This window comes from Notolepis coatsorum (genome assembly GCF_963971535.1).
Source record: "Notolepis coatsorum genome assembly, contig: SCAFFOLD_3473, whole genome shotgun sequence".
Lineage (NCBI taxonomy): Eukaryota > Metazoa > Chordata > Actinopteri > Aulopiformes > Paralepididae > Notolepis > Notolepis coatsorum.
In genome coordinates this window covers 4-17,508 of record NW_028169706.1, presented here as the reverse complement: position 1 = coordinate 17,508, position 17,505 = coordinate 4, and the positions used below count along the sequence as shown (strand labels likewise).

At 43.5% G+C, this 17,505-nt stretch overlaps 1 protein-coding gene across 1 annotated transcript; it reads right to left on the bottom strand.

Moving 5' to 3' along the window:
- Positions 1-4,503: 4,503 nt before the first annotated feature.
- Positions 4,504-16,607, bottom strand: LOC311248679 (sterol regulatory element-binding protein 1-like; the record flags this gene model as incomplete). The annotated part of the gene is made up of 4 exons (XM_084339524.1): positions 4,504-7,613; positions 9,743-9,854; positions 11,824-12,042; positions 16,442-16,607. Coding segments are annotated over 4 exons (718 nt in total), but the record flags the coding sequence as incomplete, so codon positions are not given.
- Between the last annotated feature and the right edge of the window lie 898 nt (positions 16,608-17,505).

Sequence of the window (17,505 nt, the reverse complement as noted above, 5' to 3'; positions counted from 1 at the left end):
GTGGCTCTCTGCATTCACCTCCACTTCTAATGGAGTCTCTCTTTCCCCTCCACAGGATCTGTAAGATAGTATCACCACCTGTTATGCAGCGAGACGTCCCGCCTCCCACATATACCTGATGAGTGGTGACGTACAGGCACACCGAACCAATGGGGCCCGGGGGGAAGCTGCTCTGAGGGAGGGAGGGAGGGAGGAAGGGAGGGAGGGAGGGGAGCCAGCAGCAATACAGAGAGTGGAGACCAGTTCCTCAGAGAACAGTGGCTCCTCCGCCCAGTTTGGAAATGCGTTAATATCTCAACCTGGCCTCTCCCTGGAAGGCAGCGAGCATCTGCGCTGTTCGGCAGAACAAGAGACTGCGCTCAGAGACCGGCGGCGCCCAAGGCCCGGTGCACAGGGGAGCTGTTTGAAATGCAGTGCAGAGTGAGGTGTGTGTGTGTGTGTGTGTGTGTGTGTGTGTGTGTGTGTGTGTGTGTGTGTGTGTGTGTGTGTGTGTGTGTGTGTGTGTGTGTGTGTGTGTGTGTGTGTGTGTGTGTGGTCTGCCTCCGGATGGGTTGCTATCATATTCAGACACCTGGCAGACACTGATTGGATAGGAGCCTCCCTCTGGCCACCTTGACTGCTAGCCAAGAGGTGTGCACATGTGTGTGTGAGTGCGTATGCGTGTGTGTGAGTGCGTGTGTGTGTGTGAGTGCGTATGCGTGTGTGTGTGTGTGTGTGTGTGTGTGTGTGTGTGCGGCTGCGTTGGTGGGCGATAATCATAGAATTGTCATTCTATGGCCACATCAGTGTTAGTGGATATGTATGTGTGAGCGAGGAAGCGCATCTCCGACTGAAGATGTCACGCGTCGAAAAAGGCAGCAGCCCACCACTGGATGTACTCTCTCAATGTGCGTGTTGAAAACAAAAAAAGACAAAAAGAAGAAAAGACGAAGAAGAAAAGACGGGGGAAAAAAGACGGGGAAAAAAAGAAAAAAAATTGTACATCATGTGCTTTACAGGTTCTAAATATTCTGATATTGGAGAGTTAAGAAGAAGGGGAAAAAAATAGGCGGTATTTTAATATAATGCTCTTATCTTCGGAGATACGTATTTTGATGTGCATTAAACGGCTATACGACACCATTGCGTCAACGTTGGTATAATTATGTCAGGCTTTGTGTTCTTCAGAAAAGAAAAAGAAAAAAAAAGAAAAGGAAAAGAAAATACGAACTCTGTTTAAGAGTGTCACCCACCATGTGTGCATACGCATTATGTACAGTTAGCCATCGTTAACCGAAAGGTCATAGGTCATGGGTCAGGGCTCCGGCCTGACCGAGGGTCAGGTCATCTCATTGTCGCTGTACAGCTCAGAAGTATTACTGTCCATCGTTGCAATGACGTAGGACCATCCTACCTATACCATGACCCTTACAGGAAGTTGACAACTATTCAGATTCCATCTTCACATATCTGTCTGTTTGTGACTCTCAAATGTAGCCTCTCTTACACTCTGCCATGCTATCTAACAACACCCTATATATAGGGTGTTATATAGGGTGTCAAGTCAAAAGTATTGGTCATATCAAATGGAGACATATTTAAGTATTAGAGCATAAAAGAAAGTGCAAAAACGTCACACCAAACTCTTTTGATTTCCTCTATTTACGAAACTCATTCTTTAAATGGTGTATATAAGTATTTGACGCTGTTTAAATGTAAGATGTGATGTACTAATATAATTGTGTATAGTATTTCCTAGAGATGTTTATTTTCTATAAAATGGAATATGTTATTGCCTATAAAACGTTATTAAAAGAATCCATTGATGAAAAAAAAAATGATGACCTTTTTTGGGAATGTCACTGGTCTTCAGTTTGGAGCATGCCGTTCTATTGATTTACATGTCTATTTGTTTTGGAATCGATGACACAGCATCACCTTGTTTGAAATGTTTTTTGTAACGCCAATGTGAAATATACCAGCACCTTTCAACGCTGCTAAGACCAACGCCTGCTGTTTTTGTCTTCACTCAACACGCATTGACACTGTAAAAAAGTTGAATCTTTTCAAGTAACCTTGCTGCATTGGCTTTTTTGGGGAGGGTTAAAGGAATGCCAACATTATAGGAAATGCGCTTACCATCTTCTCCAGTCAGACAAGAAGATAAATGCCAAATTCCTCTCTGTGGGTTCAGTGGAAAGCTATCAGGCTGCAAGCTAGCCTATCTTAGCACAAATGAATGGAAGCGGATACAGACCACTAGCCTAGCTTAAAACTCCGGGAGAGGTGTTTTAATACAAGTTGAATTGTTTTATTTTTTTACAGTGTAGACTTACATTCCAAATAGCCTTCTTTCCTCGTGTCCTTCCTAGGCAGGACTACTGAACTTGATTGTTGTGAATACAGGATGAGACCAGGATGGGACCATTTTAGCAGTACCTTCCAAGTTATCATGAAAGAACAAATCATAAGAAGGATTGATTGATTGAAAATTGTATTAACAGATTGCAGAATGGGTACAATACAGTACAGCTCAATACACACAATTGTTAAGGGGATGCAGACCAGAGAAAGACTTTCGTCTTGTTTACATCAGGGTCCCCCATTTTCAATTCATCATAACATATATGACATACATGACATACAGATAGACAGTAGGCTACTGCTACATCTATACATTTATGACATACCAGATTTACAAATACAGTAGTTAAAAGAGTATATACATTTGACGAAGAAACTGTACATTGGAGGAGGTGGGGGGGGGGGGGGGGGGGGGGGGGGCTGGGTAGGTGGGGTGGGGGTAACTGTACATTGGATTATCGACGAAGCCTTACTTGGTCCAAGAAGAGGGTCTTGTGTATTACTGGGTTAGGACATTTATTGTACATTGGAGGGGGTTGGGTTAGGACATTTACAGGGGCCAGTTTCGAATTGCCGTCTCCCGTAGGTGCTCCTTGAGAGTGTTTTTAAAGTGGGTAGTGATTCACATTCCTTTACAGCTGTGGGTAGGGCGTTCCACATTGATGTGGCATAATTGCAAAACGTGTTTAGTCCCTTGTTTGAGCCGAATCTGGGTTTAACATGATTTGTGGAGCTCCCTCTGGTGTTGTGGTTGTGGTATTCACTGACCTTTGGGAAGTATTTTGACATGTACATGGGTACCTTAGTCGTGTAGTGTATCTTGTAGACCAGGCCCATTGCAAGTTGCTGTACTCTGTCATCTAAGGATTAAAAAGGTCTCCAGTTACATGTTCAAAGTTCCTCTGAAAAATGGTGTGAATATGTGAATACGAATTCATATTTCCACTACTCACAATCCCACTTAATATTGACCTATCTCAAACCCTGCCCTCCTTTCTGCATCCTCCAATCACAACTGTTGCTTCCCTCTGACAAAACTTTGTTTTTTGCGATTGGAGGATCAAGGAAAGAGACTTTAAAGGAACACTACACCGTTTGTTGATTGGGTCTCATTCTCCAACGGACTTACGACAAAAAGGGCTTTCTCTTAGGGCCATTTGAGACCTTTTTCGGGCAAGACATGAATAACAATATATTATAATATAATATTAATTATATATGTTTTATTGGGATGTTTGGTGAATCCCAAAATCGGCCCGAAAAGGTCTCAAATGGCCCTAAGAGAAAGCCCTTTTTGTCATAAGTCCTTGGAGAATGAGACCAAATTTGTTAGTTTGAAAAGCATGTTTACCCATCTCAAACCCTGCCCTATTTTCTTGATCCTTCAATCACAACTGTTGCTTCCCTCTGACAAAACTGTGTTTGTTGCGATTGGAGGATCAAGGAAAGAGGGCAGGGTTTGAGATTCTTAGAATCAAAACAAAATAATTTTGAGGCATTGTGAACTAAACATAAGCACAGAGGATACATGGAATAGTAAATATGTATGTAGTGCACCTTTAAGCTTAAAGGTCCAATCCATGATCCAAAGGTAAACAAATGGGTAGGCTCGCCAACAAAGATAATAAAAATAGAGACATGTTTTCATTCTCATTTTCATAGACTGAGCTCTTGATACTGGGACTAACATGTTTGCTTATGTTGATAATGTTCCTAAACTTTGGAATAAAGAATCTATATATTTTTATTTTATTTATGATGGTGTAAGAAAATTCCAAATTTCCATCGGCACATCAAACATCCCAAATGTCCACAAGGGGATCAATAAAGGATTATCTTATCTTAACCCTTTCACTGCCACACGACAGAAGGTTAACCCTTTACTATCACACAACCAACGGCGATGCTCCATCGGTTGTGTGATAGTAAAGGGCTAACCTTCTGTATTGTCACAGTGAAAGGGTTAACCGGCTGTCGTGTGGCAGTGAAAGGGTTAACTCAAGATTCTGAATAAATGTAAATATAACCCCAATTTATACAGTTTATAAAACGTTGGATTGGGCTTCAATATATATATATATATTCATATCAATACTGAATCACTTGAACCCTGTTTCTCCAGTCCCCCGCCGAAAGCACCACACCACACAAGTGTTTGTTACAAAAGGTTCTTGTATTTACATCATCAAGGAATAAACCAATGAGAAAAGAGCAAACACGAGAAGAGACGGGTGTCAGTTAAGAGAACATATAAACAATACTTCTCACTACGCCACCGGGAATCAAACCAGCGTCTTCCAGTCGTTTACAATAATGACACACTATAAAACATCCCATTACTGGGACAAGAAAACGTGCTAGAGAATCAACACTATTTTACAGTCTTCTGAAAAAACAATAAAGGTGCTTCACTAAAAACATGGTACACATGAATGAATGAAACGTTTTTTCTGTATTATCGTTGGCTCCACGGTGGGGGTGGGGGGGCTGGGGTGGAAGTCTCAAAAACAGGCCCTTAATGGGACAACTCTGAACCCTGGCACTGAATAACCATAAAACTGATGTTTTGAAATGTTTTGGACATGTAGTTGTAGTCACTCCAAATCACTTCAAGGGTGAATGTGATATATATCACAAGAAGGTACTCTACTGGCTTAAACACTCTGAACTTTTCATCTTTAGATAATACAGTTTGAGAACATTGTTCCTCTGAAAACTTAAAATTTGTTACATGGTTCTTCGTCTGAGGTATTCAATTGTCAATTATAATCATCAATATGATAAAAGAAAAAAAATAAACAGTTATGTTTTGGGTTTGGAAATGTTCAGGAGACTTGAGTAACTGTTATATAAAAAAGAAAGTGACAAAAGGGTCACATGACCATTTTTTGTTGACCAGGTTTTGACTGTTTCAAATTGGCAACATAAACATTCTAAATGGACCCAAGTTGACTTCCTGTTGCAATGTGTGCTAATGCAATAACTGACACTTGGGTCCAAACTGTTACCTAGCAACAGAATTCCAGTGAAACCGTCGCCGTCCAAACGTGTTTCCTGTCAGCTATTAAATTGGCAAACACTGCAACAGGAAATAAACATCATGGGTCCATGTAGAATGGTGTCTCGGTGAAACCTCTACCTGTGCTGATGATGCTACAATCGGACACAGCCAACCCATTCTTGATATATCATAGTTGCAACACCTTGCGCAGCAGTGCAAATGGTCAATTGAGTCAGACAATATTACACACACATCAATTTGATATTTAAACACCGTCCCCATTACAATGCCTGCTTTTTTCCATATAGGACCTGTTCCAATGCTTAAAAGCAAAATGGAGGCACAAATAATAATAAATCACTCGGCCAATGTAAAATACTGATCGATAAAAGTTCATACAGATTATAAATACACTTTAAAATATATACACAGCAAAAAGAAAAAGAAAACATCCAATGAAAATAATAATCGCATAAAGCCATATTATTATTTTTTGTGTTTTTTTTTTTAAACTCAAAATCAGCCTTTGCAAGGCTAGTGCAGTTTAACGAGACACAGGGCTTATTCAGCTGGCCCCAACATCTCAGATTGTCAAATCACTTCTGTAACATTATAGTAATTCACATGGATTCTAATCCCAACAGGTCCACCTAAAACAACCTGTGAAGTTGTACCGTGCTGAACAAGCCCAAAGTCTGACCAATCAAAGAGTTTGGTCGGGTCCTCCTACTAACATGAGACACCTCAATCCTCAGCCAATCAGAAGAGACAGAAACTCTCACCCACCAATCGCAACCGAGTGCTTTGTCTGTATAAGGTGCACCCCCCCCCCCTTAAAACCGCTGGGGTTTGTCTATATTTATTAACTGCAGGACAAATGTCACCCCCACGTCTCACACACACACACACTTGTACACACCGCTGTTCTCTATGTCCCTCAGGGGGATGTTACAGCACCCCCCTGTGGTCAAACACAGTCACTACAATGCATTCTAAAAGGGAATTCACCTCGGTAGGACAGGAGATTAATTTCTAAACCTACATTCATGGTATAATAGTAGATTTGGGTAAATGATAATACCATAGCAAGAAAGATACAACCAACACTTTATTGGGCATAAAGTGGGTGTGGACTCCTGCTCGCAGAGTCTGCTGATTGGAGAAAAATAGAAGTGGGGAGCGGGGAGAGATGGCAGGTCATGGCAAGGAACTCTGTTTGATATGATATGATCCTCTGGACAGTTTGTCCATCTGTCCATTAGCTGGAGGCTCAAAATGCCAGAGACTATGAATGTGTGTGTGTGTGTGTGCGTGTGCGTGTGCGTGTGCGTGTGTGTGTGTGAATGTATATGTTGACGAGTGAAACTGTTTCTCAGTGTCTGTGAGAAGAGAGAAAGAATCCATGTAGACAGTGTGTGAGAGTGTGTCTCAGTGTCTGTGAGAACTGAGAAGAGATAATTAATCCATATAGACAGTGTGTGAGAGTGTGTCTCAGTGTCTGTGAGAAGAGAGAGTGAGTCCATGTACTGTGTGTGAGAGTGTGTCTCAGTGTCTGTGAGAAGAGAGAGTGAGTCCATGTAGACTGTGTGTGAGAGTGTGTCTCAGTGTCTGTGAGAAGAGAGAGTGAGTCCATGTAGACTGTGTGTGAGAGTGTGTCTCAGTGTCTGTGAGAAGAGAGAGTGAGTCCATGTACTGTGTGTGAGAGTGTGTCTCAGTGTCTGTGAGAAGAGAGAGTGAGTCCATGTAGACTGTGTGTGAGAGTGTGTCTCAGTGTCTGTGAGAAGAGAGAGTGAGTCCATGTAGACTGTGTGTGAGAGTGTGTCTCAGTGTCTGTGAGAAGAGAGAGTGAGTCCATGTAGACTGTGTGTGAGAGTGTGTCTCAGTGTCTGTGAGAAGAGAGAGTGAGTCCATGTACTGTGTGTGAGAGTGTGTCTCAGTGTCTGTGAGAAGAGAGAGTGAGTCCATGTACTGTGTGTGAGAGTGTGTCTCAGTGTCTGTGAGAAGAGAGAGTGAGTCCATGTAGACTGTGTGTGTGTCTCTGTGGTCTTCTAGCTGGAGGTGACCGTAGTGCCGCTGCCCAGCTTGATGATCATCTGCTGGCAGTCGTGGAGGGTCCTCTTGTCGCCCAGTTTCTCCAGGGTGCGGGCGGCGTCAGCCAGCATGCCCACCCTCTGGCCGGGGGCCGACAGGAAGGAGGGGGGAAGGTAGCGGCACGCCAGCATCACCGCCTCTGCCTGCTCCCGCTGACCCGGTCGCGTCTCGCACTCCTCTGAAAGAAAATACACCACACCGTGAAAATGTTAGGATGATATAGTCCAGATCTGAGAGGGAACAAGACACAGACACACACACACACAGACACACACACGAGTGATGATGCCATCAGAAGCTGATAACATAGGCTATGTTCACTGTAAGCCTGTGTGCTCAATTCTGATTTATTGCTCAGATTTTTTTTATATATATATATATATATATATATATATATATATATATATATATATATATATATATATATATATATAACTCTTTATTTTTGTTAATTTTCCTCTTTTTTCTTTCAAAGGTCACTTTTTTACATCATTTTCACATAGACATTCTCCATTTCCTTTTCACAGTCACTTTTTCACATTTTCAGTTAGAAACTTTTCTTTTGCAGTATGGTTTCCCGTGTTTGCATTGATTTTTTACAGGATTCATTAACTTTTACATAAGCATTATACAGTTCACAATAATAATATGACAACCACCACCACAGGACAGACAAGACAGACAAGACTCACAGGACAGGACAGTGTTGTATGGTGGGGGGGAGAGAGCTGTATTTGCTCTTGGTATGTCGGGTCTGTTTTGATTGTGTCATGGCAGTCTTTAACCGTCTGACGGCTCATACAGTATGTTGTCCATTTCGACCAGCATCTGTCGTATGTCTTGGCTTTCATTCTCAGCAGGAATGTCATTTTTTCCATATAGCTTATTTCCTCCACTATTCCCCTCCATGTCTCAATTTTCTTGTTTAGCTGTTCACGTTATTATTATTTTACAGATCAGAGTCACATATGAGCAAATCAGATTTTGACCATTGCCTTCAGTCAGAACATAATGACATATGTTCCATAATGACAAATATGAGCCATAATGACGTTCGTATACACAGAACAAAGCTGCCCCCCTCTCAAATCAATTTGCCAATGAATCAGTCATGAGTCATTACTGGAAAATGATTAGCACAATTTCGCATTCAAAGGATATTCACAATATTTGGCACTAGGTTCTGTTTTTAAAGAGCTACCGGTACTAATGCATGCCCATATTAATTTGCATAAGGACAATAATGTGGGACAAAATTGTCAATTAAATAAACTATTCCACAAATATTGAAAAAAAAAATTATAGGCAAGTTGGCTGAGCATGTCTTTAGTAGAGCAGATTAAATCAAAGTCAAAAGATGCAGAAACACACTCGTACAGAAACACAAACAGAAACACACTCGTACAGAAACACAAACAGAAACACACTCGTACAGAAACACAAACAGAAACACACTCGTACAGAAACACAAACAGAAACACACTCGTACAGAAACACAAACAGAAACACACTCGTACAGAAACACAAACAGAAACACACTCGTACAGAAACACAAACAGAAACACACTCGTACAGAAACACAGACAGAAACACACTAATACAGAAACACAAACAGAAATACACTCGTACAGAAACACTAACAGAAACACACTCGTACAGAAACACAAACACACAAACAGAAACACACTAATACAGAAACACAGACAGAAACACACTCGTACAGAAACACAAACAGAAACGCACTAATACAGAAACACACTTGTACAGACACAGACAGAAACACAAACAGAAACGCACTAATACAGAAACACACTTGTACAGACACAGAAACACAAACAGAAACGCACTAATACAGAAACACACTTGTACAGACACAGACAGAAACACACTAATACAGAAACACACTAATACAGAAACACAAACAGAAATACACTCGTACAGAAACACAGACAAAAACACAAACAGAAACACACTCGTACAGAAACACAAATACACTCGTACAGAAACACAAACAGAAATACACTCGTACAGAAACACAAACAGAAATACACTCGTACAGAAACACAAACAGAAATACACTCGTACAGAAACACAAACAGAAATACACTCGTACAGAAACACAAACAGAAACACACTCGTACAGAAACACAAACAGAAACACACTCGTACAGAAACACAAACAGAAACACACTCGTACAGAAACACAAACAGAAACACACTCGTACAGAAACACAAACAGAAATACACTCGTACAGAAACACAAACAGAAATACACTCAGACAGAAACACACAGAAACACAGACAGACCTGTCTTGGCTCCGGGGGTAGCTCTGCGTCGGAGCGAGCGGTCCAGGAGCTGGTGTGTGCGGGTGGGACTGGCCCCTGCCATCAGCCTGGCTGTAGCCTCATGGAGGAACAACTGCAAAACCACACATATATGAGATAGAGATAGAGAGATAGGGGAGGGGGGGTGGGAGAGAGAGGGGGGGAGAGAAAGAGATAGAGGTGGGAAGGGGGAGAGGGAGAGAGAGAGAAGAGAGAAAAATGAGTCAGAGAATGTTCAGTCAGTTTCACCTCAAAGAGACTTTGAAGCCGTGTGAACAACGCCAGTAAACACCTGCCTAGGGTGTGTGTGTGTGTGTGTGTGTCTCTGTGTGTGTGCGTGTGTGTCTCTGTGTGCGCATGTTTGAATTATTTCTAACACCTCTCAAGCTCAATTCCACTGAGAATTCAAGCTCAGAGTACATTAAAATGTGTGCATATTGTATATCAGTGAAATAATCTCTTTATACAGGCCTAGTCAAAGTGAAATAGCCTTTTTATACAGGCCTAGTCAAAGTGAAATAGTCTTTATACAGGCCTAGTCAAAGTGAAAGTCTCTTTATACAGGCCTAGTCAAAGTGAAAGTCTCTTTATGCAGATCTAGTCAAGGTGAAAGTCTCTTTATGCATATCTAGTCAAAGTAAAATAGTCTCTTTATACAGGTCTAATCAAAGTGAAATAATCTCTTTATACAGGCCTAGTCAAAGTGAAATAGTCTTTATACAGGCCTAGTCAAAGTGAAAGTCTCTTTATGCAGATCAAGTCAAAGTGAAATAGTCTTTATACAGGCCTAGTCAAAGTGAAAGTCTCTTTATGCAGATCTAGTCAAAGTGAAATAGTCTTTATACAGGCCTAGTCAAAGTGAAAGTCTCTTTATGCAGATCTAGTCAAAGTGAAATAGTCTCTTTATGCAGATCTAGTCAAAGTAAAATAGTCTCTTTATACAGGTCTCATCAAGGTGAAATAGTCTCTTTATACAGGTCTAATCAAAGTGAAATAGTATCTTTATACAGGTCTAATCAAAGTGAAATAGTCTCTTTATGCAGGTTTAATCAAAGTGAAATAGTCTCTTTATGCAGGTTTAATCAAAGTGAAATAGTCTCTTTATACAGGTCTAATCAAAGTGAAATAGTATCTTTATACAGGTCTAATCAAAGTGAAATCGATTGCTCTTAAAAAAAAATAAAAAAGGAAATAAGGCCCTGGTCAGTATAGACCTTTACATGAAATCTCTAATTAACTAACGTAATTGCTTCTGTTGCCTTAGGATTAACATGAACAAAATAAGTGTAAGTAATTTGAGGCTTAATAAAAGCACAACAAATACACATTAAAAAAGCAATAAAAACTATTTTGCCTTCAATTTAAAAAGGAGCTGTAAGTGGTATTTTTGATTAAGTAGCTCTACATTCCAACAGCCATACAATGTCCTGATAGCGGAAGGACTGGGAGACCCATGTTACTGACCAAACACTCTATATCAGTGATGGCTATCGGAGTGTAGAGCTATTATTTTTTACATGTAGACCAGTTATTTTAACAAAGCACCACTAAATACCATAAACAACTACCATATCCAATCAAAGTAAAAACATGAATGACACCTAATGAAAATAGCTTCTGTGATCCAACCCTTAAAACAAACTAACATACCTGGAGCTGTGAATGATACGAGTTCAACACAAACTAACATACCTGGAGCTGTGAATGATACGAGTGTTCAACACAAACTAACATACCTGGAGCCCAAAGCACCAAAAGAAAATATATTTGAAAAGCTCAACGACAATGTCTCTTTCCAGAAGTCATGACCCGGTTAGTCCACAGACCTTGTTGTGAACAGTTTCATGTGGGAACTATTTTCTACCAAAGTACACCCCCCAGGTTTAAATTCTTTATTTTGGGTGAACTGCCCCTTTAAGCTTGGAAATGTTGCATACGATCTGAAATGTTATGCGACTAATTAGCAGCCTAGTCACAAGCTGGACGCCACTACAGACACATCATCGTCACAGTGTTAAAAAGGCACCAATGTCAAGCCCACAGAGTAGAGATCCTGGTCGTACCCGTCTCATGGCAGGTCTGAAGCTGTGGGCCAGCTTGCGCAGGGAGCTGAGGTCCTGCTGGAAGCCTTGGAGCTCTGGTGGGGAGGCCTGGTGGACCCCTGCTGGCCCGCTGCCCACCCCCGATACTCCCCCCCCTGCTGGACCCGGTCCCTGCTGCTGCAGACGCCACACGTTGGTCCTCATCACCAACAGGAGGTCACACAGGAGCAACTGAACCACCTGGGAGAGGGAGAGAGGAATAACATGACTACAGAGAGAGAGAGAGAGAGAGAGAGAGAGAGAGAGAGAGAGAGAGAGAGAGAGAGAGAGAGAGAGAGAGGAATAACATGATACTATAGACAGAGAGACAGAGAGAGAGACAGAGACTGATAAAATGAGATAAGATAAGACATTATAGACAGAGAGAGAAAGACTGATACAATTAGATAAGATAAGACATTATAGACAGACAGAGAGAGAGAGGAATAACGTGATTATAGACAGAGAGAGAGAGAGAGAGAGAGCGAAAGATACAATTAGATAAGACATTATAGACAGAGAGAGAGACACAATTAGATAAGACATTATATAGAGAGAGACAGACAGACAAAATGTATTAGATAAGACATTATAGACAGAGAGAGAGAGAAAGTGAGAGAGAGAAAGAAAGAGAGAGAGACAGAGAATGAGAGAGAGAGAGCGAGAGAGAGAGAGAGAGAGAGAGAGAGAGAGAGAGAGAGAGAGAGAGAGAGCAATAGAGAGATATGGATGAGATCAGATCAATTTGACCCTAGTTGAATGGCACCTCATCTTGGACAGCATCCACTCATATCAATAACCAACGAGGAAGGAGGGACTTGCAGAGGTAGTGTGTGGAGGAGGAAGGAGGGACCTGCAGAGGTAGTGTGTGGAGGGGGAAGGAGGGACCTGCAGAGGTAGTGTGTGGAGGAGGAAGGAGGGACCTGCAGAGGTAGTGTGTGGAGGAGGAAGGAGGGACCTGCAGAGGTAGTGTGTGGAGGAGGAAGGAGGGACCTGCAGAGGTAGTGTGTGGAGGAGGAAGGAGGGACCTGCAGAGGTAGTGTGTGGAGGAGGAAGGAGGGACCTGCAGAGGTAGTGTGTGGAGGAGGAAGGAGGGACCTGCAGAGGTAGTGTGTGGAGGAGGAAGGAGGGACCTGCAGAGGTAGTGTGTGGAGGAGGAAGGAGGGACCTGCAGAGGTAGTGTGTGGAGGAGGAAGGAGGGACCTGCAGAGGTAGTGTGTGGAGGAGGAAGGAGGGACCTGCAGAGGTAGTGTGTGGAGGAGGAAGGAGGGACCTGCAGAGGTAGTGTGTGGAGGAGGAAGGAGGGACCTGCAGAGGTAGTGTGTGGAGGAGGAAGGAGGGACCTGCAGAGGTAGTGTGTGGAGGAGGAAGGAGGGACCTGCAGAGGTAGTGTGTGGAGGAGGAAGGAGGGACCTGCAGAGGTAGTGTGTGGAGGAGGAAGGAGGGACCTGCAGAGGTAGTGTGTGGAGGAGGAAGGAGGGACCTGCAGAGGTAGTGTGTGGAGGAGGAAGGAGGGACCTGCAGAGGTAGTGTGTGGAGGAGGAAGGAGGGACCTGCAGAGGTAGTGTGTGGAGGAGGAAGGAGGGACCTGCAGAGGTAGTGTGTGGAGGAGGAAGGAGGGACCTGCAGAGGTAGTGTGTGGAGGAGGAAGGAGGGACCTGCAGAGGTAGTGTGTGGAGGAGGAAGGAGGGACCTGCAGAGGTAGTGTGTGGAGGAGGAAGGAGGGGGCTGGTGGGGCCAGAGAGATGAATATCTTCACTAGAGCAAATAGGGATAAATACATCAAGTATTGAGCACCGGAAAGCTGTTCTAACTTATTCTCTTTTACTGTTAAAAGGGGTATGATGGCGTATGATATGTGTGTTCATCCAGCTTCTTTTATGCAACAGTAGAGTCTGTTCTCAGTGAATGCTGGACCCTGAAGCCCACCCTGCAGAAGTCCATGGATGGGTGCTACACCAGAATGATGCGTGTGGTGCTCAACATCAACAGGGATGAGCATGTCGCTAATGCAAACTTGTATGGGGGGGTGCTAAGGGTGAGTGAGAAAGTGGCAGTCAGGAGAATGAGGCTGGCAGGTCACTGCCAGAGACACCATGAGCTGCCAACCAGCAAACTTCTGCTGTGGGTAGGGATGGGTACCTTTCACATTTGAACCGATACCGGTACCTGTGAATCGATACCGGTACCTTTTTTCTGTACTTTAGTCTCTAAAAATGTAATCTAGTACCTACCTCAGTTGTCAAAGAAAATCCAAACTTAATATTTAATAAATAAATAATGTATTATTATTACTTTATTATTATTTACATCTTACTGATGTAAAGCACTTTGAACTGCAATCCCCCGTATGAAAGGTGCTATACAAATATACAAATTATTATTATTTATTTAGAACATATATATATATATATACACAGTCACACACATTATATGTTGGCGAGACAGCGAAATTCTCCGCTATCTCAACTGCACGCAGGAGCAGCGTCTCTGCCGCGTCTATACTTTCCGTAGCCGCATTTCTGGCAAGACGCTCTCTGATTGGCCGACGCCTGTTTCTACACTGGTTAAGCTTAGGCACTCTTTTGAAGTTGGTTAAGGTTAGAGTTTGTCTTAGAGCAGGGCGATAGAACGCCAGGTAGTTTGCAGGCTGTTCGACGCGGAAATGGGCAAAGACACAGCTCGTCACACGATTGGGCAACAGTGGCCAATCAGAGAGCGTCTGCCAGAAATGCGGCTACGGAAAGTATAGACGCGTCTCTGCCTGCATGGACTGCTCCACTGTCTGTGTGTGTCTGTCAACTGAACTCTGCTTTGGTCCAATCACATTCCCCCACCCAGAGTCTGCGAATCAGAGGCAGAGTAGGGCGGGTCTTCACGACAAGTTTAGTTGTCTCTCAGCGACCTGGGGCAGTGGCAGTGCCGAGCCAAGTTATGAATCTTTTTAGAAGGCTCTGGGGCAGTGCAGCGCATAATTATGTTTATTATATCTATGGTGTAGCGTATGTTAGCGGGCCTCCGTCATCTTACTACACTTTAGTAAGTAACTTACTCTCATGCTCACACACACACACACACACACACACAAGCTGAAGCTTAACGTGCGGTTTCGTTTTGTGGTAAATCTGATTTTTTTTTTTAAATTGGCACCGTTGGATCTCACGTGAATCGATACTCGGTAGTACCGACGTGTTTCGGTAGGTACCTTTAAAAGTACAGAATTCGGTACCCATCCCTAGCTGTGGGAGCCAACACACAGGCATCGATCACGAGGACGTCCCACATTAACGTACGTGGACGTACTCAGGAGAGATGCGGGAGCAGAAAGTACCGGCGAGCTAGCCGGATGCATGGAGGATCGGGATGACTGGAAGCACCGACGGAGGGCCCGTCCGAGGACGACCTAGATAGATCATCCATTCATGTGTTCTGCATGTTAGGGCTGGGCGATTAATCAAGTTTAGATTTAAATTAGGATTTTCTCTTCCCAGGATCATGAAAACAAGAGAATAGAGATAAAACGAGTATTATGCCGCGTCGTTGTCATATGATGTTCTCAAATCATTCAGTAATCGTGTGAAATAATCGTGATTATGTTTTTGCCATAGTCGAGCAGCCCTACTGCATGTGTGTTCATCCATCCACATGTTCAAAAAGGAGAATTTTTTGTAAAAAACGAATGCATTGTGACGTGCGTTTGTGTGACTGTGCGTTTCGTCGAGCCCAGGTCATGGCGTGTGTTTGTGCGTTTGTGTGACTGTGCGTTTCGTCGAGCCCAGGTCATGGCGTGTGTTTGTGCGTTTGTGTGACTGTGCGTTTCGTCGAGCCCAGGTCATGGCGTGTGTTTGTGCGTTTGTGTGACTGTGCGTTTCGTCGAGCCCAGGTCATGGCGTGTGTTTGTGTGTTTGTGCGTTTGTGTGACTGTGCGTTTCGTCGAGCCCAGGTCATGGCGTGTGTTTGTGTGTTTGTGCGTTTGTGTGACTGTGCGTTTCGGCAGGTAGCGACACGGCTCTGTGTTGCACTGCAGGTACATTGCACTCCACTGAGACACACATGCAATGCAACTACAATGCACCACAGCGCTGGCCATGGACACATGCACACCTAGCGTTGCTAACTAGCTAAACACCAGCGGCCACCATCTGTAAGTCTGTAAGCCACAAGGCAGGACACGACAACGCTGAAGGGGACACACTCTGTGCTTTGAGCGTGTGTGTCTGTGTATGTGTGCTTTTGTTGAAATTGCCATCTGCCGGTGTTTATGCAAGTGTGTGCGTATTTTCTGGATTGCGTGCAGGTGTAATGCGTGTGTCCCTGTGTGTGTGTGTGTGTGTGTGTGTGTGTGTGTGTGTGTGTGTGTGTGTGTGTGTGTGTGTGTGTGTGTGTGTGTGTGTGCGCGCAGCTGTTAAATAGTTGTGTTTTTAATGTGGATGCTGTCACAAACTAAAATGGGCCTCGCAGGGATAATAAACACCAACTGGACTATACTTTTATTATGTGCATGCACATGGTATATATGTGTATGAGTGTGAGTGTGAGTGTGTGAGTGTGAGTGTGAGTGTGAGTGTGAGTGTGAGTGTGTGTGTGTGTGTGTTCGCACCTTGTCTAGGCTGGAACTGTGGCAGTGTGGGCCCAGGTTGAGGCTGTCTCTCAGCAGGATGCTGGCCTTGTCACTGTGGCTCAGGCTCAACGCGCAGTTCTCCGGTTTGGACAGCAGGGCGCGCACCGCCCGGAACGTGTTCAGAGACGCTTTGGGTAGAGGACTCCTGACAGGAGGGAGAGGGAGGGGGGCACAAGTTAGAACAGTGGTGGGTGGGTGTGTGTGTGTGTGTGTGTGTGTGTGTGTGTGTGTGTGTGTGTGTGTGTGTGTGTGTGTGTGTGTGTGTGTGTGTGTGTGTGTGTGTGTGTGTGTGTGTGTGTGTGTGTGTGTGTGTGTGTGTGTGTGTGTGTGTGTGTGTGTGTGTGTGTGTGTGTGTGTGTGTGTGTGTGGGTGTGTGTGCTAATGTCTAGCTTAACCCTTTATCTGCCAGGGATTATTCTGATTGTAATCACCTCTCTGCCACCACTGTAAGTCTATGGAGATGTTCCCCTTCTTTGCAGGGCTATAACTTTTTAAATTGTATTGCTAAATTGACATTACTATGGCCCATTCAACGTCAAGTATCTATCGTTTAGGATGTAGCAACGTTCTACTTTTTCATTCACATATTCATACTAAAATACGGTCTAAAGTATAAATATGTTTTTATCGTTTTCTGCAGAACGTGAGTTATAGCCATAAATACATATATTAGATCATCAAATGTAGTTTGATACCGATTGTCGTCAGATTAAAAATGTCAATTGTACAAGGTCCTAAACGTCATGCCTCATCATCTGCTGGTGACCGGAGGGAGGGAGGGGGGGGGGGGGGGGGGGGGGGGGGGTTATAAGTCTGTGGCCGACGTTAAATCATTCATGTAGTATGGGTGATACATAGATCAGAGCAGTTTGTATGGACAATAATAATCAAACACGCTGAAACTCACCGCAGCTTCCTCGTAGCGATGGGGGATGCTACTGGAGCAAAAAGATTGTTATTATGGGATGTCGATCTTGTTGGTCCAGTTCCAGGTTGTATAATACTATATACGTCCAAATCATGTTGTTTATCGAGTTATTGGC